The sequence below is a fragment of the Macaca fascicularis genome, chromosome 11 (assembly GCF_037993035.2).
Source record: "Macaca fascicularis isolate 582-1 chromosome 11, T2T-MFA8v1.1".
Taxonomy (NCBI): Eukaryota; Metazoa; Chordata; class Mammalia; order Primates; family Cercopithecidae; genus Macaca; species Macaca fascicularis.
This window is the reverse complement of record NC_088385.1, coordinates 11,670,004-11,694,112: the sequence shown is the minus strand read 5'-3', so window position 1 is coordinate 11,694,112 and position 24,109 is coordinate 11,670,004. Positions and strand designations below refer to the sequence as shown.

Genomic DNA, 24,109 nt, shown 5'->3' with positions numbered 1-24,109 from the left:
ATTATTAGGCAAAAGCTTTTAAGCTTTTAATCGAGACTTTTATTTCTCTATGCCCATTTCTTTATTCTTAAAATACAATAATAATACTTTAAACTGAAAAGTACTTTCTATTTATTTCCCTAAGAAAGTTGAGGCTCATTCCAAGTGGTTTTCATTAGGACAATGTTTTTCATCAAATGTACTTAGATTTTGAGGAGGGTAAGAGTTTCTCTCTCTCTCTCTCTCTCTCTCTCTCTCTCTCTCTCTCTCTCTCAGAGAAAAGCATGCCTCCAAAAGACATTCCACAACTGTATACTCTGGCAAGTCACTTAACATGAAATTTTTCTCTATTTATTACACTTACCCGATGCACACAGCAGCGTGTTGAAAGTTTCCTCCTTTGCTATTCCTTCAGGCTTTATATTGACAAAAAATAAAAAAAAAAGTAAAGCAATACTGAATGTATAAAAGAAAAATTAAACACTTGAAAGCAAAGGAGAAAATGCTGGTGAAAAATTGGATTGCAGATCTATCCACATTCTTGGGAATTAAATGTCACTGTCAGATGCATATTAGATAACACTGTATGAAATAATAAGGGCTCTGAGACTCACAGAGAGTAAACTCACATACCTCAACTAGTAAGGGCTTGACTACAGTGTCCTTCTGCACAAGTGGTGGGACATCAGTCAACTCATTGTTACACGCTTCCTGAGAATGCATGGCTTCTGCGGTAGCTGTGAAATTCACCTTTCCTGGGGAACAAAGTTCTTAAGAGTTAAATGGTGATTTTATATTGAACGGTTTCTTCTTTTTCAGTTTCCCCAGTGTATCTAGTGGTTGTCTTCCTCTTGATTAGTATTAAAGGAGGAGAAAAAGTATGTATTGGGGTCAGTGCAGAAAAAAAATCATCTGAGCACACGAAGTGGAATTTGCTAATAGCGTTACTACTCACCCAGTGACTTTGGAGTCACAGTCCAGGACACGGTTTTCCGCCCATTTCTACAGACACAGTGAGATTCTTCATTCTTCTCTGTTGGGACAGCCAGGAAAGCGGAAGAGACTTCTAGCTGCACAATGACCTGTCCCCCCACACCCAAGCACAAGTTTATGAAGGGATGCAGAACAGGATGCATACTGGGGAAGATGCTGTGTGCATCAGGTAAGTGGACTGAGGGACAACGTCCGTCCGTCTGGAGGCGCTGAGAAGCTATGCAAACATGACCAGCTGTATCAGACACTTTGTAGTTTAGGTGTTTGAAACAAGAAAATGGAAAAACTGACAGGAATTAGGATAAATGTTTAGGATTTGGCCTTGTGCCAACAGAAGAAAGAGGTGTTTAGTGAAAAACATGAAGCAACCAGGTGGACATAATGTCTGAATTTAGGAATACACAGATGTAGGAGCCTGAATGAATATAACCTTACCACCTTGGACCCGTCAGGTACCTTTTCTTTTAGTACCAGGTCTGTTCCAAAATTAGGATGTGTCATATGCAGTTCTGATTTCCTGGGTTACCTAGGAGACCTGGTAATGAATGGTGACTATCTTCTATTCTCATTCACTTCCAGAGAAGTGCCCTTACCCGAATGCAAATGGACAAGTAGTTAAACACAGTGGCTTTGAGTGTGAAGGCTTCTCCTCGCACCACAGAATAAGGGAGGGTGAGTTCCAGGAAGAAAGGCTGGAAGGCTTGAAGAGACACGACAGGAGAGAGGCCAAACCCTGTGGTTCCAGACAAGCAGAATGCGCTGGCCATCCACTCCGTGATTGTGTCAGGGACCTGCATCACCAGGTCCCTTACACCTGATGAGCTAGTGAAGGAGCAGAGAAGAGGAGTGTGAGCAAATCTCTCTCTCTCTTTTTTTTTTTTTTTTTTTTAACACAAAGCATGGGTGATCCTAGAACATGATAACTCAGTAACCTAGTGTGGTAAATGCTAAACTTGATCTAAGGGTTGGTGTTCCTGGTAAGGTCTTAAAGTTTTTTTTTGTCCCTACCTCCCTTAGTCCCTCCTTCCCTCCCTCCCTTTCTTTCTTCCTTTTTTCTTTCATTCTTTCCTTCCTTTTGCTGTTTCTTCCAATCTCCCTCCCCTCCCCTTCCCTTTCCTTTATTTAAGAGGGCTGGTAGCATCCTACTTTCTATTATTTATCTATAGACCAAATTAGAAAAAAAAATTAGCATTGTTTAATTATGAGATAAATGAACTATAAACCTAAATATTTACCAGCAAAGAGCAGAACAGAACTAAAAGGATCAGGAATCCGGGATAAAGTCAGTCATACAGCAGGATTCAAACCCTTTCCTAAACTAAATTCCAGGCAACACACAACTTACTCGACTACTACCAAATCCCAGATCCAGGTCTCAGGGAAGTACTTCCGGACTATCTCTTCCACTTGCAATATCTGAGGTTCTTCTTCGACCATTGGGCACATTATTTCTCCTAGGGGTAAGCCTCGCAGACCTGGTCCTGGAAGACAACACACAGGCCTCAGTGTGAACCTCATTTTTTATAATCAATTTCTTATTGCTGCCTTATTTCTCAAGTGGAATAAGGTCATATGCTCACGGAATGTTTATTATTGGAACAATTTAATCTATCAGCTTGTTATTTTGTTCACTTTCCCATAGAAAAGCTAATCCTATTTTTTCTTCAAACAGAATCTAGAGCTAAATATATTTTTCTTTATAAATAAAAACAAATGACCTGTACATGTACCTCCTGAATCTAAAATAAAAGTTGATTAAAAAAAAACAAATGTAGCTCTCTCTAGGATGATTATTCAACTGGTGAAGGGAAGGATAAAGAGTAATTTAATACATCAAATACGCTTTTACACTGAAATTGTGTTCACATGTCTTCTGTTTGCAGTGAGAATCAAACAAGAGGAATGGATATTAGTTAAGCAAGATGATTTCAGGAATGATTTTTTGTTTGTTTGTTTCAACATTGAATTAATATGGAGATATAAACAATAAGCAACAGGATTCAGTGGAGTATGTGGTATAGACAATGGGGAGTCAGGAATGAAAAGACAATCAACTTTAGTTAGGCTGGAAAAGACTTAACCAAAGCGGAACCTAAGATGATCATTCATGGATGGGAGGCAGAGGAGAATGGGGAGGCATTCCCAGGAAACGACCGTGCAAACATATACACAAAGGTGGAAGGGTGCTTCACAGGGATAATAAAAATTTACCCTCTAGAGTAGAATGGCTATTTTCAGGATGTGTTTCCCAAAATTATGTAAACAGAAGGTGTAATATATAATAAAACATCATGAAGGCTAAGACAAATAAATAAGATCTGTTAAGGCGGGAGTTAGTTAGCTTGATAAAAAAGAAATTGATATTCCAGAGATCAGAAGCTATACGTATATATAAGATATACATAATCTTAATATATTGTTAATATTATCTTAAATATCTTTATTATAATAGTATTCTATAATATATCTTCTGATCTCTGGGGCATCACTTTCTTAAGATAATTATATATGTGTGTAACGTGTGTAATTATAAATACATATATGATATATATAAAATAATAGAAGTGCTCTTTTAAAACCTTAAATGCAATAATCTTATGAATTCTGGAAGTAGTGACTATGTTTGAGAAATAAGTGACTTGAGAAAAGCAGTGTTTAAGGGCATGTGGGATAGAGGGAGGTAAAGAAAAGCTGGAGGCAAAGAAGGTAAATTAGAATGGTTTTTCAGTAATCTAGCTTTGAAATAATGACAGATAAAGTGATGTAACTGAAAATGAGAAGGAAAAAATGGATAAGCAACAAATACCAAAAGAAAAATTTGCATAGAATATTAGAGAATATTTGGGGTCAGAGTGTAATGATGTACTGTGAGTTTTCAGGTTTTCTGAAATCATACCTTTGTTTCCATTGATCTGTTTTCTCTTAGGGTTAAAAAGAAAATACACACTTAGTGAAATGAAAGTGAATTAATCATGCTTTTCAGTTTCTTTTTTTTAAACAAACATGCCATTAAAGGAATCATGATTTTTTTTTCCCTTTTACAATCACAATACCTCAGTGAGTTTGGTGTTGTCATTCTGACTTCAGATTTAAAGAAATTGAGCCTCTGAAAGGTTAAGTGAGTCTGCAAATTTCCAAAGTCACAGAGTCATAGCAGAGAGGAGTGTGATGAAAAATTGTCCCTTTGTTCTTAAAACAGTGTTCTTTTTTCACTATACAGGATTTTTTTTTTTTTTTCTGGGGAGGAAATATCCTTAATGACTCCTTTGTTTCCAACTAGAACGTTACTCCTTGCCTTCCCAGACAATGAATCTGCTGTATTAAAATGTGTTTATTCCTTTTTTTTTTTTTTTAACACTTTTTACTGCCATCCTCATTTTTTATTACAAAGTAAATTGGGTAGACATTCAAGCACGCAGAGAAAATTTTCTCTATGTCTGATGGCAGTAGAAAAGAATTTTGAGTTAGGCCCTTTTCAACTTTTCCTCATTTCCAGGTATACTTGAAACACACAAAGAGACTATGCAGAGGTAGTGTATCTGCCAAAAGTTGCATTACTCTCTTTTTGCTCAATATTACATAAATCACTTCACTTTCCATAAGAACATATGACAGAGACAGTTAATATGCACATGAGCCTTCCCATTTCTCAGCCTCTTTTGCATTTAGGGCAGGAACATGGGCGGAAGTGATGTAAACCATTCCTACTCCTGGCTTTAAGAGTCACATGCAACCTGCTTCCCCATAGGTATGACCCTGAAAGCCACGTTGGCGATGGCAGAGTCACCAGAGGAAGGTAGACTGGTTCTCTCTGACTCACTGTTTGGCACGGAGCTGTCCTGGAGAGCGTCTGAACTCACAAGTAGATTTTGTATGAGCAAAAACCAAACTATTATATGCTTACCCACTGAGATGTGGGAGTTTGTTTGATACTGCCATTTAATCTAATTCTGACTAATTCAGGTATCGACTCCACCATGGATAAGGAAGATCTAAAATGGCAAGACTATTAAAAGCAAAAACAAAAAGGTAGTTGATTTTGATGTCAAAGAGAAAATAACAATAATTGCTTAAAAATCCTCTATTTGAGGAAAAAATATTATTTGGGGCTAACTTACCAAGAAGTTGCTGCAGTTTCAAGATCCAATACTTAGAAAAATAGCTTTTCACCTTAAACCAACCCAATAAAGCACAATTTTTCTTCTATTTTGTCAGACAAATAAATCGCACCCTTACCTCCTATTATGCTGGCACGCAATCTTCGTGGTAGACACAAAGGTGGCTTATGGATTTTTGAGTTGGTAAAAATATCTAATCCTATGGCCTGAAAAAAATTAATTGTTAAAGTATAGTGGCAATCCAATCTTGAGACTCTAAGTAATTTCTTGAATTTGTATTGTACTTTCACTATTATGTTACATATAGCTCATAGGCTCATCATGAAAATTACACATAATGAAGACAGCTATTTATAAATACAAAAACAGAGTCAGAGGAGGTCAAGTTCATTACGCTATTGAGTGAACAGGAGTGGGAATTCAAACCTATTTCTGATTCTTATTTTTAAATATTGTCTGGTATACGCTAATGCTCCTTAATTTTTTTTTTGCATCCTTAAAACTGAGTATTTTAGACTTCTTTTCCTGCATGAAACAAATATCCGTGTCTATGTATGCATCTAGAGAGCTCTCCTTATGGCTTTATTGCAGAGAGAATTTTTTTGCTTATTTCTTGTCATTTTAAATGGAAGGTTTGCATATTGGAGGTTGTTCTTTACAATCTTAGTAAACTGTTTTGGTTTTACCAGAAGATATGGCTTTTCCTGAATATCTATGCTTAACTCATTTCTGTTGTCCTTTCCTCTTTTTTATCAGTTGCTTTTAATTGTCTCAAATGTCTGCATCTAAAACCCACATTCAGATGCCCACAGTTGTCTACAGTCCACCCGTTTCCGTCTTCCCCCTTCTTCAACGTTAGTCACAGATAAATATTATTTGCTGTTTTATCTCAGAGTATGTGGGAAACTGTGGGACTTTTGAGCACAGTTGTCAATGGGGGTTGCGTACGCAACAGAAAGAAATAAACCAGAAATAAATGTTTAGAGATTAAACAGCTAGTTAATAAACCAAGAAGTATTCTTTTCATCCTTCTACCATCTGATTTATGATTCCAGAAGGTCCAGAAGAGAGAGATTTAAATGGCTTTCAGCTAAGCTGTAGGCCTCTATCAGATGAATGACATATTTTCCTGATGGTATGATGAAAGTTTTTAGTGCTTTTTGATAGTGATAAGATTTAATTTCACAACCTGAATAATTCTGCTCAGTTAGTACTAAATAATTACATTTTAAAGACATCTTGACATTTCTAATACAAGTTTTGTTAATCTTTTCTTAATGAAAGACAACTTTAAGTTTTCCTGGAATTTTATTAACCTGTGAAGACTAAAGTTTTTCACTTTATGTATTCAATCCTGTATTCATTCAACAAGCTTTATTTGTTTTTTTCTGAGACGGACTTTCGCTTTGTCGCCCAGGCTGGAGTGCAGTGTTGCAATCTCGGCTCACTGCAAGCTCTGCCTCCCGGGTTCACGCCATTCTCCTGCCTCAGTCTCTCAAGTGCCTGGGACTACAGGCGCCCACCATCGCGCCCGGATAATTTTCTTTTGTATTTGTAGTACAGATGGAGTTTCACCGTGTTAGCCAGGATGGTCTTGATCTCCTGACCTCGTGATCTGCCTGCCTCGGCCTCCCAAAGGATTACAGGTGTGAGCCACAGCGCCTGGACTCATTCAGCAAGTGTTTGTTGTGCAAATGACTGAGATGGTGGCCACCAACAAGGTGCTTACCTTTTCAAGAGTGTCCGACACATTGTGGAAAATATTTTGTTTTGGTTTTCTCACATATTGGAATCCCCAAGAGCCCCGAGAGGGGAATATGATGGTGGTAAGCAGCTTTGGGATCCATTTGGTTAAGGATTGGGGCCTAAAAGTAAACCACTTGCTGTTTAAGGTGGTAGAGAAATTCATGTGTGAACATCTGTATGTCCACAAAGTTCTCTGTCTCTGAGATTTCAATATTTTTCTGTTAGTTATCATTCTGTTAGAGGGAGGGGAGAAAAGATCCTAGAGCTTAGAAGTCCATTGTTTCTCCATCTAAACAGAGAGGTAGAAATCAATTTTTGTTACGCTTTAGGAAAAAAAAATTACCATGAAGGTACTGTAAATGTCATCGCCCTCCAAGACTTGCTTTGGTGTGGAAGTGATTCCTCTGTGAGTTGTGTCTTTTGCAATGTTGCACTTTTCATCATATTCATCCGCAGGACCTCCAACTCTAAAGGTAAATGGACTCTTCACTGGTAGCAAGTTATAGACCTGCAACATTGAGAGAACAAAGAAAATCTCTTTCTTTTAAACAAATTTTAAAATGTGATAATGTCCCACAGGCGATTTAAAAGATTATGGTGTTTATTCAACATGCCCATGAAAAGCAACACAGAGAATCATGGAGTGATATCAAAGGTCATGGATTCTAATTCTTTGGTTGTGCAAAAGAAAGTAATATATAGAGTGATGAAACGAATTGATCAAAATCTCAAAATTCATTTTGGTTGAGTAAAAATAAAACAGTCTCTATTTCCCAGGGGGAAAAAAAATGCCTACTTGTAAAAGAAAGTAGAAAATATGGACGTCAGAGCCACGTAATGAAAAAATAAAAACCACTCACAGTCCCCTCACCTAAAATAATCCTGTACATACTTGATTCATTTCCTTTTTCCGTTTCATATGATTAAGGCTGTGTCAAGTTTTCTTTTTAGTCTACCATATTAGGACCAAGTTTAGCTTAAGAAAAATCCAGGTGCAAGGGACAACTGAGAAATAATTCAATTCCACTTTGGTTTTGCCCAGAGCCTAGTGTAAGGCCACCTGCTAGGTATACACTGTTCAGGCCATTAAACACACCTGCAGACCTTCTAATGTGGCTTCTGTCACTTGTCATCTGTGCTACTGTAATAACTTAGTAACTGTTCTTGTGCTTTCATTCTTGCTCCCAGACTCTTAGCAGCAAATATGATCTTTTTAGTAGATTCATCTCAATTGTCCACTCTCCTGTGTAAATTTCCTTATTGATTTACCATTGCATTTACTATCAACTCCAAACTCCACACCAGGTAAACAGAGCCTGCCATGATCTTCCTAGTTTTTCATCCTACCTGCAGCCTCTATCATCCTCCCCTCTCACTGTTACATAGTAGGTGATTACCTTTTCCTTTTCAGTACACTCCAAATTCATTCTGACTCAAAATCTTTGGCATGCAGCTTCCATTTTTTGTAAACTTGCTCTGTCCCCTCCACTATTCTCCAATGTAAAAATTTCAAAATTACTCAACTATTTCAAAAATTTCTCAGCACCTTTATTCTTGATGTCAATACTCTGTTTATTCTTTTCATAGTATTTATAAAAATCTGGAATTATATATTTATATGTTTTTGTTGCTTGCTTATTTGTTTTTATATCTTACAATCAAAATTGTAAAAGACCAAATCTGGATTGTCCATCATTAATAATCCTGGTCTCAAAACAAAGTCCATCTTATAGTCAAGATGCAGTAAATATTTCTTAAATAAATAAGTGAACCATGAAGCCAATAAAATATAGGGTTATTCTGAAATTGCTTCATTGCAAGAGACATTTTTAAAGACAACATGGAACGGAAACTCTCTTTTGTCCACACTTAAAACCAGGGAGTGAGTGTCTGGATTTTAAGAAAAGCATAAAATTTTTGCATAATTTCTTGAAATTATATTAGTGGTGGGTTAGGAAGTGGATTTAAAAGAAAAGAAATTAGAATCGAATTCCTCCTTTAAAACGCATTGTTTTTATCATCAATTTCTTATTATTACCTTATTTCTCAAGTGGAATAGGTCATATGCTCAGGGAATGTTTATTATTGGAACAATTTAACCGACCAGTTTGTTATTTTGTTCACTTTCCTGTAGAAACGCTAACCCTATTTTTAATATATCCTAGTTGTGTTTTCTTCATTCATAATATTAAATTAATAATACCCTTCTCAAATAATTATTATTTATTTGCTCACTCATTAAAAATGTTTCAATCATCCATTGTACGTAAGATTCTGTGCTAGGCAAGATGATAGAGTCAAGACCTATCAGTATGTGTTTTCAAGAGACCCATCTCATGTGCAAAGACACACATATGCTAAAAATAAAGGAGTGGTGGAAAATTTACCAAACAAAGAGAAAACAGAAAAAAGCAGAGGTCATAATCCTAGTTTCTAATAAAACAAAGTTTAAACCAACAAAGATGAAAAAAGACAAGGGCATTACATAATGGTAAAGGGTTCAATTCAACAAGAAGAGCTAACTACCTAAATATATATGCATCCAATACAGGAGCACCTAGTTTCATAAAGCAAGTTCTTAGAGAATTACAAAGAGACTTAGACTCCCACACAATAATATGAGAGAGTTTAACACTCCACTGACTATATTAGACAGATCATCAAGACAGAAAATTAACAAAGATATTCAGGACCTGAACTCAGCTCTGGATCAAGTGGACCTGATAGATATCTACAGAACTCTCCATCAAAAAACTTCTTCGTTTCTGCCTTAATTTCATTATTTACCCAGGAGTCATTCAGAAGCAGATTATTCAATTTGCATGTAATTGTGTGGTTTTGAGTGAGTTTCTTAATCTTGAGTTCTAATTTGATTGCGCTGTGGTCTGAGAGACTGTTTGTTATTATTTCAGTTCTTTTGCATTTGCTGAGGAAGGTTTTACTTCCAATTATGTGATCAATTTTAGAGTAAGTGCTATGTGGTGATGAGAAGAACTGAAATCATAACAGTCTTTCACCATTTCACACCAGTCAGAATGGTGTTTATTAAAAAGTCAAGAAACAACAGATGGGGGTGAGGTTGGAGAGAAAAAGGCACACTTTTACAAAGTTGGTGGGAATGCAAATTAGTTCAACCACTGTGGAAGACAGTGTGGCGATTCCTCAAAGATCTAGAAGCAGAAATACCATTTGATCCAGCAATCTCATTACTGGGTATATACCCAAAGGAATAGAAATCATTCTATTATAAATGTTCATTGCAGCACTATTCACAATAGCAAAGACATGGAATCAACCTAAATGCCCATCAATGATAGACTGGATAAAGAAAATGAGGTACATATACACCATGGAATACTCTCCAGTCATAAAAAATGAGATCATGTTCTTTGCAGGGACATGGATGGAGCTGGAAGCCATTATCCTCAGCAAACTAACGCTGAAACGGAAAATCAAACACTGAATGTTCTCACTTATAAGTGGGAGCTGAATGCTGAGAACACATTAATACATGGCATGGAACAACCCACATTGGGGCCTGTTGGGGTAGGAGCAGGGGGAGGGACAGCATCAAGAAGAATAGCTAATGGATGCTGGGCTTAATACCTACGTATTATCTTTGTTCACTGATGACATGATCCTATATCTAGAAAACCCCTAGATAGGTGATGGGTTGATCTATGCAGCAAATCACCATGGCAAATGTTTACCTATGTAACAAACCTGTACATCTGGCACATGTGCCCCAGAACTTAAAATAAAAGTTAAAAAAAAAGATTCTGTGCCAGGCATAGCACAGATTGTTTTGGCAAGCAAGATTGCTCCCTCAATGAGAATATAACAGAGAATACAATGAGATAAAGTATGTAAAGTACTTTATGCAATTTCTGCTTGTTGTGGAACTACATCATGCCTCTTACTCTGAAGAACTTGTTTTTTGCAAACATTTTTGGAACTTTAACTTCCAAAAATGATCTTATCATGTGAGCATTTCATGATCTCCAAGGCTGGAATGGGACTCACGGATTGAGGTGAGAGCTCAGCTTCCGGCTTCATGAGCAGCACACTCTGGTCTACAGCACGGAGGGCACAGAGGGAGAGGGGCGTGGCTGTCACTTTCAGGTGGGCGTTTGAGGCTGGCAGGCTCTGAGCTGAGGAGAATCTCAAAGTTACCTGTAGAGAGGATATGATTAAAGCAGACACTTTTATAATTATTACAGTAACCAGCCTTCCTTCTACTCCAGGCTGAGGGTAGTCTTTTCTATACTTCCTTTCTCTTTATTCATCTTAGAGCAGGATTAAGAGATGAACAGCCTAGCAACTACCAATTCAGTGTCTCTGGAACAACCTGGAAATGTGATGTCAGTTAACTCAGGTTTTTCTATTCCTTACATAACTGGTGAAATATCAATTGACTTTAATCATATAGAAATAAAACGCTGCATTGAACTGAAAACACACGTACAAGAAAGACGCATACCTTGCTATCACTGACCTATCTCTGTGCAGTGTTTTTGTGATGACTGTGTGTCATTTGCATGGTGATGTGAAAATCACATTTCACCCCTGAGACCAGTCAACAAAAGTCTCCTCCAGTTGGCAGTCTCAGTCATCTGAAATTCTAAAGCAGTGTGGGACTGCGCATCATGATTGGGGATTTATTGGTCCATTTAATAAAATAAATATCTAATATACAGCCTAAGAGTTAATTGGTTCAGGCAATTTAAACAATGGTGAATAAAGAACAACAGGAAATTGTGCAGAATTTTCCCAAAGATTTGATTCTACTCTGGCCAAAAAAATTAATTGGCAAGTAAATCTATTAGTTCCTTCTGTTGATATAGACATTTCTTGAGTAGAATCTGAGTTATACAGTAGTAGCATCAGGTAACTTCCTCGACTCTTGGACTGAAAACTGATTTGTATTGGAATGAAATATCAATATGTTTAGCTAAATAACATCTGACTTAGGTTGCTAAATTTCACTATGACAATCCAGCTTTGTGGTCTACTGAATTAATACAGCAGTTTGGAATCACTTATCAGAAGACACATATAAGAAAAATCAGTGACTATTTATCTTCAAGATGCAGTAGTATTCATCTTTCTAATTCAATATACTATGAAAACATTGCTTATGGAGAATCTCTTTGAAATATATTTGTTATTTTTAGAAAATTTAAGTTCATTAAAATATGTTAGTGACTGTCCATGTCAAAAGAACAAGTAATTTAGGATTATAATAAACTAAAAACACTATTAACAAGAAGTGGACATGTTAGAAAATAGAAAATGTTTTACTGATATGAAATGTAACTTTAAGGCATATTTCAAAGCAATCTGTACCTCATATATTATATTATTACCAATGTTATTCTTAAGGAATAATTATATCCAGTTGAGTATAACAAATGATTCCAACTATTACATAATATTTAATGTGTACACTAAATCTGTTGTTTTTAAGTGAAGAAATAAGTATATGAAGTTTGAATAGAAAACTATTTTTCTCTGTTTCAGCGAAGATTGAAAAAATTTTTAAATGTATCATTTTGCAAGGATGCATGTCTGACTTGGGATCTTTCCTCACATCCTCAGTGCACTATTTATTTGTTCACCATCCCACCAAGATGTCTCATTTTTAGGGTGCTTAATTTGTAATTTTAATAGATCTACTGTTTTTCTAATTTTTGTGGTAGTCAACTTTCTTCTGAATCTTCTTATGAATCTTTGTTCATGTTATTTTTTACAGCGGATCTTCAGTTACAATCAATGATGATTTAAAAGGTATTTAACATGAAGTGATTGAGTGTAATGTCCATGGGCTTTTGCTTCTATGGTGAAGTTGTATACTGTTGCACAGGGACTGTCATAGGTTTTGCAAAATCAGAAGTGTTTTTCAGACTGGAGTCCAGGGAGAAAGTCTTTTTCTGCCAATTCTGTTTTATAATACTTCTCTCATTTCCAGAGTGTGAAGAGGATACTGACCCACCCAAAAGAGACCCCACAGAGAGAACGAATAAGATGTGCTGAAAGCCGGAGCATAACTTGGCCATTCCGAGATTTAACAACCAACTAACTACCCATCATTAACAGTAAAGGTACTGAAGCATGAAGGAGTCTCTCCCAGTGGGTATGAAACACACAGAAATGCAAACAGAACCGACACTATGCTTCTTGGACACATCATCCAGGTTTAATAGCACTCTTTAGTAAGGTGGAATTAAAGGTTTACATCCGAATCCACTGTGTATTTTTCTTATTTCACTGTATATTTAAAACAAGATAACCTAAATATAGGTCTCAGGGCAGAAATGTTCACTTGCTATAAACACATTTTGTTGTAATCTCCACAAAGCCCATGTTAAAAAAAAAAAAAAATCCTTCCAGGTTTATTTGAAAACAGGCATTTGAAGTAGGCAGCTCTTATCTGATCGCTAACGTTAGGATTATGCTGCCAGAGTAGTGAAAATCAGATAAACAGCACCAAATTCTGTTGGAATAAAGCATACTCGTATCTCAGTGAGCTTCACATGGCAGCTCTGCATTCCTTAAATAAAAAATATGCCATTTGAACCTATGTTAAATTTTTGTGCTACCATTATTTTTAAAGTGTCCAGGCTGTTTCTCATCTGTTCTATATTATCAAGCTGAGTTTAAACTCATGACAACTTACTGGTGTCTGTAGCGGTACATGGAAGTGTGCCAGTGTCTGATGGGGTACAATTGGCACAGCCTTATGAGGCATCATTTTTAATCGAAAATATTAGCAACAAAAGATTTTAAAATTAAAACTATTAAAGGTTTATAGATGACTTGATTCTAAAATTCATATGAATTTTATAACAAAACAAGAGACTTTTAAAAAACTGTGTTTATGATTGCCTATTTTGGATGTCAGCCCTAGACCTCTCAGTGTGACATCACTCTCCGCCTTTAGAAGTAGTTGGGAGAAATGTTTTAGGAGCACCGTATGGCTATCTTCCTTATTACCTTCTTTTCCACACATCACCATGGGAGAAGAATAAAAGGACTAGTCTTAAACAAAACAACCCACCTTGTTGGCAAAACAATTTTCAATCTCAAGCTTGTCGGCGTCTGCAACAATTTCTCCATTAGGTAAAACGGTGTAAACAAGCAGGTGAGCACGAGGAGCGGAGTCTGATTCCACTCGAAAGGAGAAGGAAAACACCCCTTTCACTGGAGAATTGAAAAAGAAGAACAAGTCCAGTATCATACATTAGCAACAGAATTATCTTTTTTTTTTTTTTTTTTTTTTTTTTTTTGAGACGGAGTCTCGCTCTGTCGCCCAGGCTGGAGTGCAGTGGCCGGATCTCAGCTCACTGCAAGCTCCGCCTCCCGGGTTTACGCCATTCTCCTGCCTCAGCCTCCCGAGTAGGTGGGACTACAGGCGCTGCCACCTCGCCCGGCTAGTGTTTTGTATTTTTTTTTAGTAGAGACGGGGTTTCACCGTGTTAGCCAGGATGGTCTCGATCTCCTGACCTCGTGATCCGCCCATCTCGGCCTCCCAAAGTGCTGGGATTACAGGCTTGAGCCACCGTGCCCGGCCAGCAACAGAATTATCAATTTTATTTTTTAAAAAGGCATTTCCAACTATGGACTTTATTTACATTTGGAGCACACTGAAGTAAGAAAAGACCTGCATTTATACCACTGTGCAGGTAGTAGTGTTCAATAAATATATGCTGAGCTAATGACGTTTTCCCTTAAAATGACATTTCCTTAATCCTTAACATGAGCTAATGACAGTTTTCCTATATCAGGTTTAATTGTTCATTTCCTCTGCTTAAGAAGCAAAAAGACATTTAATACATGTCTCTATTTCTAAATTGAAATATATTATTCAGAAAGCAGTCAAGAGAGAAGAAAGAGAACTTCTAGACACTTTTGGTTATAATTCTTGTGTGTGTAAGGGCAACATAAAGAAGGCAACACAGTCTTTTCCTTCAGGTCATTTATAATACAGCAGGGATACAGACACAAATCACATAAAAAGCCTTGTGAGCCTTTGATTTTTATAATAGAATTCTATGTGTTCATCTTAGTGGTTGTCCTCTGTGTGAACTACATAGTGCTTATGTAACCTTCCACTTGATTTTTTTCATAAATGTTCTAAGTTTGATCTTTGTAGCATAAAATTATTCTTTAAAAATTGTACCCTTCCCGTATCTATAAAAGATTTGAGGGCAGCTTTCATGAAAATACAGAGGAACAGCACAGTCAAAATTTGAAACAGTAAGATGAAAGCCGAATGAACGTGGAATTCTGGAGCAGGGTTAAACATTTCAGGAGTTAATTTTATTAGGAAGCTGCAACAAAGTGGTTATTATACTGGAGTACTTAAATTTTTCATTGAGTTTCCGAAATGTCAAAGTCAAAACAACGATTTACATAGCTGTCATTAAATAAAATGAAGTATATTTTTTCTTAGAGAGACACTTCTTCTCCCCACCCCACCACCTTAGGACTCAATCTATACAGGATTTAAACTCCACTGCAGAAACAAACTTTGAAGATATTGCTTTGTTAGGCAGTAACTTTTTCTTGTTATTAGAGACAACCTTACCTGCTCTAAAAAAATCAATACGATGTCCAATAACATAAAGTCAAGGATTAAATGGAAATTTAGAGTCAATGTTTCATATTTGAATGAATGTATTCAAATGTTGTGTTTTATTTCAAGCAGAAAGAAAACAATTAGTAAGAGATTATATAGACCTAAGAGATGTTACAGACCTAAGAAGAACCTATGGTGAGTGGGGTCTTAGAGTGTGGGTATTACATCCTTATCATGACCTTAGAAGCCTCTTTCTGACTCAAAAAGACTGAGAGAAATTCTATGAAAAAAGGGTTTTCATCTAGAAGTAGAGTTACAGGAAATTTATTAAGAGGCTAATCTGGAGCTCAAAAAATTACAAACATTAATATTTTTAAATCATACTTAAATTCATAATTAATTAAAAAGGTATTTTAGGCTGGGTGTGGTGGCTCAGGCCTGTAATCCCAGCACTTTGGGAGGCTGAGGCGGGTGGATCACAAGGTCAGGAGATTAAGACCATCCTGGCTAACATGGTGAAAACCTGTCTCTACTAAAAATGCAAAAAATTAGCCGGGCGTGGTGGCGGGCACCTGTAGTCCCCACTACTCAGGAGGCTGAGGCAGGAGAATGGCGTGAACCTGGGAGGCAGAGCTTGCAGTGAGCCGAGATGGCGCCACTGCACTCCAGCCTGGGCCACAGAGCGAGATTCCATTTCGAAAAAAAAAAAAAAATTATTTCAATTAAACTTTACGTGACTATTTAAAGGAAAAGTTGTAAGTAGTTGAGTTAGGTGACTAATTAAAAATCAATTTTTATTTGAAAATTTATTTGAGCTCTGTTAATAAAAGTTGCTTCAGTCAGTGATAGCTCCTAAATATTCACTTTTGTTTCAAAATTTGAAACAAACAAACAAAAAGAAGTCTATTATTTCTTTATGAGATTTAACTTGGGGACAACAGGTAACAGGTAAATAGGCCAGCTGTACTTATCTTTTGTAAAAAATATATATTTTTACTTATCTTTTTAAGAAATGTTAAGCATTCTTCCTAGGATAACAGGAATTAAGAGATATTTGTGATTCAAGGAAATAAAGAAGAAAAGTATGATCTAAGATAGAGAAATACTATTAACCCAGTTGACCTCAATGACATTCAGAGAACACTCCACTTAACAGCAGCAGAATACGCATTCTAACATTTACCAAGATAGACCATATTTTCTGAGCTATAAAATATCTCCATAAATTTAAAAGAATTAAAGTCATACAATCATAATGTCATTAAATTAGAAGTCAGTAACAGAAAGATCTCTAAAATATCTCCCATTTAGAAACTAAATAACACACTTCTGAATAACTCATCATTCAAAGAAGAAATCAAAAAGGAAAGTAGAAAATACTTTGAACTGATTCAAAATGAAAGTATCACGTGTAATAACAGGAAAATGTGTAACACTAAACCCTTGTATTGGAAAAGAAGAAAGGTCTCAATCAATGACTCCGGCATCCTCATGAAGATAGTACAAAAAGAAGACTAAATTAAAATCAGTCTTTTACTGATAAAGATCAGTGGATACCAATGACATAAAAATAAAAAAAAAAAAAACCAGAGAGAAAATCAATTAAGCAAAAAACTAGCTGTTTGAAATGATCAGTACAGTTGAGAAGCTTCTAGCCAAACTGATCAAAAGAAGACATAAATTATAAGTATCTTGAATGAAAGAGGTTCTATCACTATAGAAATTCAGATATTTTAAAACTATAAAAGAATATTATGGACTATTTTATGTAAATAAATTAGACAGTTTAGAAAAATAGACAAAATTTTAAATGACATACACAACCAAAAATTTACTAAAGTAGTTGCAAACTTAAATTGCACTTCATTAAAGAAAATAAATTTGTATTTAAAATCTTCTCACGAAGAAAATTCTATGTCCAGATGGCTTCACTGGTAAATTCAACAAAATATTTAAGAAAAAGAAATACCAAATATTAATGAATTCAGATATTTAGGGAGAAATCTTTAAAGAAAAGTGTTAAAGGGTCAGTCTGGTTTCTTCTTCCTGCTTATAACAAAACCGGAGAGGAGAAAAATAAATTGAATGAGGAATTAGTCATCAAAAATGAACTAGGACTTGATAATTTGGAAATTTCTCAGCTTATCTAGATTGCAAAAATCGGTAAAATTAAGACATTCACTGTCAGGAAATTGTGCTCTAGAAAAAAAGCTATGATGTGATTGGACAAACTTTTGCTAAAGATTTTATTTGCAGATAAAATGTCAGAGTAATTTAATCACAAAAAAAGGGCTCTTCGAAGTGCATGACTCTTAGATACCCTTACCCATCTCAACAAAAGCCAAAAGTGACGATAGAATTATCCAGCAAATGTCAACGAAGAGGCTTTTTGTTTAACGGAATGAATCTCTGTGACACACAGGAGACCTACATGGTTCTTGAAAAGTTTGTACTAATAGAAACATGGTCAGCTTCAACTGAAAAGGACAGAGAGAGTACAGAATAAAAGAATGTCAGACCTCTCAAATTATGCAAGCAGGAAACAAGGTCTGATAAAACAATTCAGCTGCAAACGCATCCTTCATGAAAAAGGGCGAATGATTCCATGAATGGATTCTTGAGCCCAGAGGATAGAGAAATGAACTAAAGAGGATTATTCCCAGGTGTTAAAACTACGCTGTTTTCCCAGCCAGATTTCAGCACTTCTTAGGACTAATGACTCTTTTTGCCCTAGGATGGATTATGTCCAGGACCTCATTAACACCTAATTTAGATGATTGAGATGTTGAGATTTGGAACTTTTGAGCTGATGAGACTGTGAGCTTTTAATCTTGTGTTAATGCTGTAATGGATTGAGGCTTCTACCGGTGATGGATAGAGTGAATGCACTTTGCATGAGGGATGAATGTGAATCTCTGGGGCCAATGGGAAGATTGTGGTAAATAGAATAACGGCCCCTGAAGCTATTCAATTTCCAATACTTCTGCATGTGTTACTTTATATGGCAAAAGGGCTTTTGCAGAAGTGATTAAATTAAGGATCTTGAGGTGTGAAGTTTATTCTGGATTATCCAAGTAGGCCCAATGTAATCACAAGGATCTTTCTAGGAGGAAGACAGGAAGGTGAGAGAGATTTGAAGATGGTATGTGGCTGAATTTGAAGATAGAGAAAGGAACCACAAGCCAAAGAATGCAAGAGGTCTCTAGAAGCTGGAAAAGGCAAGGAAACAGTCCGCCCTCAAGCTCCAGTCCTGACACCTTGAGTTTAGCCTAGTGAGACTTCTGACCTCCAGAACTAGAAGACAGAAGTGGTATTTTAAGGCACTAAAACAAAGAATTAGAAGTGTTGTTTTAAGCCCATAAATTTGTGGTAATCTATTTCAGTAGTCATAGGCAATGCATATACAAGCACACAAAGTAAAATTTTTCTGTGGTTATTTTCCATATTTTTCAATTATTTTCTGCCTTCTAAAGACATTTAAGACATAAAATGAATATATATTAGTTTAGGAATAAAATTTAAAATGTAGAAATGCTATATAAAAGAAGAAAAAATTTTAATTGGGCTAAAGCGAACCCAGTATGTCATCCTATTACATCAGCTTCTTCATCTTTGGATGAAGAGGTTGATGACTGTTTCTTCTAATGTGAAAATAGCTCCAAATTGCTAAATTGTTCAGAATTTGACAAGATGAGGGAGGAAAGAAAAAGGAAATCTTGAAAATACTTACTGTTTCCCTGTTCAATGGATAATACGTGGCTTCCTGATTGGGAGATTTTTCCTCTTGCTTTAATCTGAAGACAGAGGGAAATATATTCATTATTATTTAAAAGAATACATTTTAACCTAACTTTAAAACATTCATGACATATGGGTGAATCATAACCTTATTACCCCAACCTAGAAGTCATTTTGATCACTAAACTTCCTTTTCAATATCTTCATATATGTGTCTTTACATACTTTAAATAAAAATATATAATTTTATGATGTTTTACTATTTTATCTAATATTTATCACTCCTAATATATTATATGTAAATATGTAAACAAAATTTATGTATTTTTTCAACAAACATTTCAAACATCTACCTTATGCAAAGCAATATATAGTGAAGGCAGATATTAACTATGCATAACTATTCTCTACTATTGCCCCTATTTTTTAAAAAAACTAAATGTATGCGCATTCTCTATATGCCAGGAACTGAACTAAGTAATTTACTGTTAATTTAATTGTTTAATTTACACTATAATTCTATGAAGTAGGTATTAATATTATTTCCAGGACTAAAGTGAGATGACTGACATTTGCCTTTCCAGATGAAATTAGGTAAATTATCCAAGGTCATATATCTAGGAAGCAATAAATCTAGGAAATTCAAATGTATTGTTAATTTTTCTAATTTTTTTATGGAATTAAGAAAATGTTATTGATAGTTAATGCTCTTATACAGAATTCCCTATATTTAACTTTTTCTTCTTAAAATGACTTATTTGATTAACTATTAGCCTTGGATATTTTAAATTTGGGGGCATTCATGGGAATATTGGCCTCACAAGTATCACTCCAATTTATAATCTGCCTGTTAATGTACCTTTTCCTTGCAATCACACCAGTCATGAACTTTGTAAAATAATTACAATTGAATATTTTTCCAGAAGATTGTTTATAAGTTTTATTTCCTTTTGAAGTAGTTCATGGCTCTTAGCCTTTGCTTATTTATCTACTGAGTTCTAAGAAAAAATTTTCTCTTTGACTAAAAACATTTTATCCTAGGCTGTTTCCTCTCTTGCTCAACAAATTGCCATTGGAACTCTGCAAGGAAAAATTCTAAAAGTTTCAGTGGTGACCAGAGCGTAAATGAGAAATTAAAGCATTAATATTTGTTAGGAAGTCACTTCTCTTTGAGCATAAAAACAACAAAAAATATATTATTGTTATCTTGTAAATGGCATTACTTAGACAGGAACCCAGCAATTTTGGAGTCTATACAATTAGAAAGAGCTACAGTGGCTCTTATTCTTACCAAATAGTAGAAGGTTAATTCTTTTTCATCCTTGACAATCTGTTTATTCAGGATATAGTGTACTTGAATCTCCTGGGTTTGTCCACAGGTCAAAGTACCAATAGTAGGTTTGAGGTGAATATAACTCTTGCTTGGGGAAAAAAAATGCTTTGCGGTATGAGATGCTTGCTTATGAAATTCAGCAAGCCACCAGTTATCAAAAGAACTGTTACTCTCTTTGTATTTGACCTAATGGAAGAATAAATAAGCTGTTTTATATATATCTATTATATATATGATTGCAAAAATACATAAAACTATGTATATTATATGTATTTATTTTTATGTATATACATAAAGCAATATAATAAAGCCATATAAGAAGGCTGCTTTCTTAAATATAGCATAATCTATAAACTGCTTCCCCTTGAGATCATTTAAGCTTATGCTGTACTGATTTAGTAGATGGTATTCATTCATAAACAAGGTCAATTACTTTTTCTTAACACGCTATGGCTGCAAATTGCATAAGAACATTTGAATATTCAACACAGAACAAAAATAGTAGTATGCCAAAGAAACCAAACAAGATCTTACTTGTATTAGAATCATAAAAATATTCAATTTTTCAAAGGAATATCAAGATGATCTATTCAATGTCTCTTGAACCTGAATCATATTGTCAACAGAGTTTACCTACAAGTAAAAGATTTCTGGCAGACTTTTCCGTTTTTATAATTTAGGTCTCCATGTTGTTTAATTTACATTTTACTCTTTATCACTTTTTTTTTTTTTTAACCCCGAGAGTTCACGTGCTTCTCAAATATCTTTAAATTATCCTGGCCACAATAATCTCTATCTTTTTGGTCCCAGATGCCCCTTTCCACTTACTGAAACTGTGAGAAAAGGTGATACATAGTTGGTGGTGTCCATGGAAATGTTCACCAAGCCACGCTCATCAGTAGTTGCACTGAAATAGTATCTAGTATTCACATGAACATCTACAGTTTTGTTGGTGATCGGCTGATGGTTTTCATTGACTAGAAGAACCTAGAGATGTAAAAGTCATAGTTGGTTAAAGTGTCATATGGCAATAACATCTTCCATTCTGTCATGTTTACCTCCAGGTCCCTCCCTGTCATTTACTGAAGATCTTAGAATCTGAAAATGAGACTTGTTTTCTGAACTCTAAACTATGATTTTTCTTTTTAATACTTCTTTTTAAAAATTAGTTTGAAAGCTAAATGGCAGTTTATTTTCCATGATTATTCTAAATTCACAAATCATAATTACATACATTTCCTGGGTACAATGTGATGTCTCTATATATGTATACAACGTGGAATGATTAAATATACTAACATATATATCACCTCGCCACCTTTTCAGATGAGACATTTGTAATTTATTTATTATTTTGAAATGTACAATATGTTATTACTGACTATAATCATCCTGTTATGCAACAGATCTCAAAATCTTGAATAGTTCTATTTGGATATCTCATGGGCACTCAAATTGAGAATATCAAAAAGTGGGATCATTACACTACCTTCCCAAACTTTCTCCACCCCCAGTGTTCTCTCTTTCAGTATATGGTTCTTCCATCTATCAGATAACTGATGCAGGAATACTGAGGAGTGGGGTTTTTTTTAATGAGTCATTTTCTCGCTTTCAGTGCTTATCTCAAACTTATTGTCAAGTGCTATCTCCTCTCCCCATCTCCCATCAAATATATATTGATTCTATCTGCTTCTCTCCAAATCTGCTGCTACCATTCTAGTTAAAACCACAATATTTTTCCCATCTGGTTTCCAGTAGCTTCCTATTTAATCTTCTGCATTTCCTTGCTGCTTCATTCTTGTCTAAACCATTCTATACAGCCTGAGCTAACCTGATCATGTTACTCTCTTTCTTAAAACTTCTTTCTTCACTTCTCAATCCAAAATTCTTACCATATCTCAAAAGACCTTAATAGCTGTTCTTGCTTGCCTGCAATTATTCAGTCAATTTGGTCATGTCTTTAACCTAAGCTGTCATCACACTGGCTGCTTTTTAGTGCTTTGCTCTCGAAAAACTGTTTCATACCTAGAGCCTTAGACAGTCTCCCTTTTATCTTACATTTCTGACCATGTCATACTCACCCTTCAAGTCATCAGTTTTTCTCATGATCTTCTCTCTACCTGAAATGGCCATATGAAACTATATCTATATATTTATTAACTTCTTGATAATTTAATATGAAATACTAGGATAAATGAAGAAAATCTACAATTCAAGTATAAAATATCAGATATAAAATTCAAAATATAGCTTGAAACGTTTGCCCATGAACTGTTAGTTCAAAAACTAGTTACTACAAAAGATAATTTAAAATACCTAGAAATCTTGCATCTCTTATATGAAAGAAAATGGATAGTTTACTAAATTATTGGCTCTACAATTTACCAATATTGATATCTATATGAAACTTTGAAATGGAAAACAACTTTAAAAACTACCAGTAATAAAAAATTCAATCATCTAGGTGAAAGAGTATGTTTGAATTCTTCCCATAAAAATTATGTTACAAAATCATTGTTTATAAAGAGACAATCAAAGAGTATGCAGCTGAACTACACAAATGTATTACAGAGGTGTGTTAGGAAGTTAATAAAACATGCTTTATTTTTCTGGATTTTGTGATTATATTTGCTTTTTAAATTATAATCTGCTGTACTTTTTTCCTATTTGAAATATTACTTTTTAAAATAAATTTTGATTTTGTGATTTAAAACTTCATTCTCTTAAAAACCTCATGCCCCAAATTGTGATTATGTTAAAAAAAAATTTTTTTTTTACCTGTCCATACCAGGGGAGTCCACTTCTGTAACGTGAATCTACTTTAGTAAATCTCAGTATGCTTAAGGTATTTGTGATTTCACATGATCCATGCCCAGTTAATTCCAATCCTGAAAAAAAATGAAGTTGAACCATTCTATGTATTAAAAACTCACCTCCTACTTCCTCCCCAGCCTCACTTCATCATAACAAAATGCCATCCACATTCTGTTTTCTTTATTCTTGCCAGAGTTTCCCACACTTACAAGCTATTTGATCAGCAACTTGACATTAGCTTCACCTTCACATGAAACATTATTGGTATCCACCATCCCTCATTCCTCTGGTTTTCTACCTATGTTCTATATTTTCTCATCTCCTCTATGATCTTGCGCCATCTTTGTTTTTTCCTCTCTCACATCCCTGCTCTCCCTCCACAACTTTCTGTACATGGTTAGATTCTTCATAATCACACTGGCCAAAATATGCTTGAATTTCTAATACAAACTTTATTTCCAGAAAGACATGTCGTTTCCCTGCATGAGCTATCCAAAGGATAGTGAACACCTGGTGCTTTTCCATTCAATGATGTGTACTCTGTATCTTGTTCTTATCAAAAACACAGTGCTATCAAAGTCTTAAAAGATTCCTTACTTGCCCTTCATATAGAATTCTCATCTCCGACTGCATTGTACATGAACTCTCGGTAGTACTCCACACTAAGTACCACTGAAACTCTCCCTGCTTGTAAAAAATTCTCCTCTTTGACGAGTTGATGGGTGCTGACAAGTTGATGAGTGCAGCACACCAACATGGCACAAGTATACATATGTAACAAACCTGCACGTTATGCACATGTACCCTAGA

The 24,109-nt window shown here is 35.2% G+C and overlaps 1 protein-coding gene and 1 long non-coding RNA gene across 7 annotated transcripts in view; one reads left to right on the top strand and one right to left on the bottom strand.

Annotated features, from left to right (window-relative positions):
- LOC102132378 (pregnancy zone protein-like) overlaps nt 1–24,109 on the bottom strand; it is a 49,999-nt gene that overhangs the window by 14,368 nt on the left and 11,522 nt on the right. For all 6 annotated transcript variants that reach the window (XR_012419973.1, XR_012419974.1, XM_005570065.5 and 3 more), the window contains 13 exons: nt 23,264–23,373; nt 21,314–21,472; nt 20,444–20,671; nt 19,145–19,208; nt 13,894–14,036; nt 10,860–11,009; nt 7,180–7,344; nt 5,209–5,296; nt 2,318–2,453; nt 1,566–1,794; nt 935–1,061; nt 613–734; nt 344–395 (listed from right to left, as the gene is read on the bottom strand). Coding sequence is in view for 4 of the 6 variants with exons in the window: in XM_005570065.5 (XP_005570122.3) it covers nt 344–395; nt 613–734; nt 935–1,061; nt 1,566–1,794; nt 2,318–2,453; nt 5,209–5,296; nt 7,180–7,344; nt 10,860–11,009; nt 13,894–14,036; nt 19,145–19,208; nt 20,444–20,671; nt 21,314–21,472; nt 23,264–23,373 (1,773 nt within the window). In the remaining 2 variants the exon portion in view is untranslated. The remainder of the gene's footprint in view (nt 1–343; nt 396–612; nt 735–934; nt 1,062–1,565; nt 1,795–2,317; nt 2,454–5,208; nt 5,297–7,179; nt 7,345–10,859; nt 11,010–13,893; nt 14,037–19,144; nt 19,209–20,443; nt 20,672–21,313; nt 21,473–23,263; nt 23,374–24,109) is intronic.
- LOC141408020 (uncharacterized) lies at nt 799–2,742 on the top strand. Its single transcript, XR_012419989.1, has 2 exons — nt 799–1,141; nt 1,552–2,742. It is a non-coding gene; the product is annotated as an uncharacterized lncRNA (long non-coding RNA).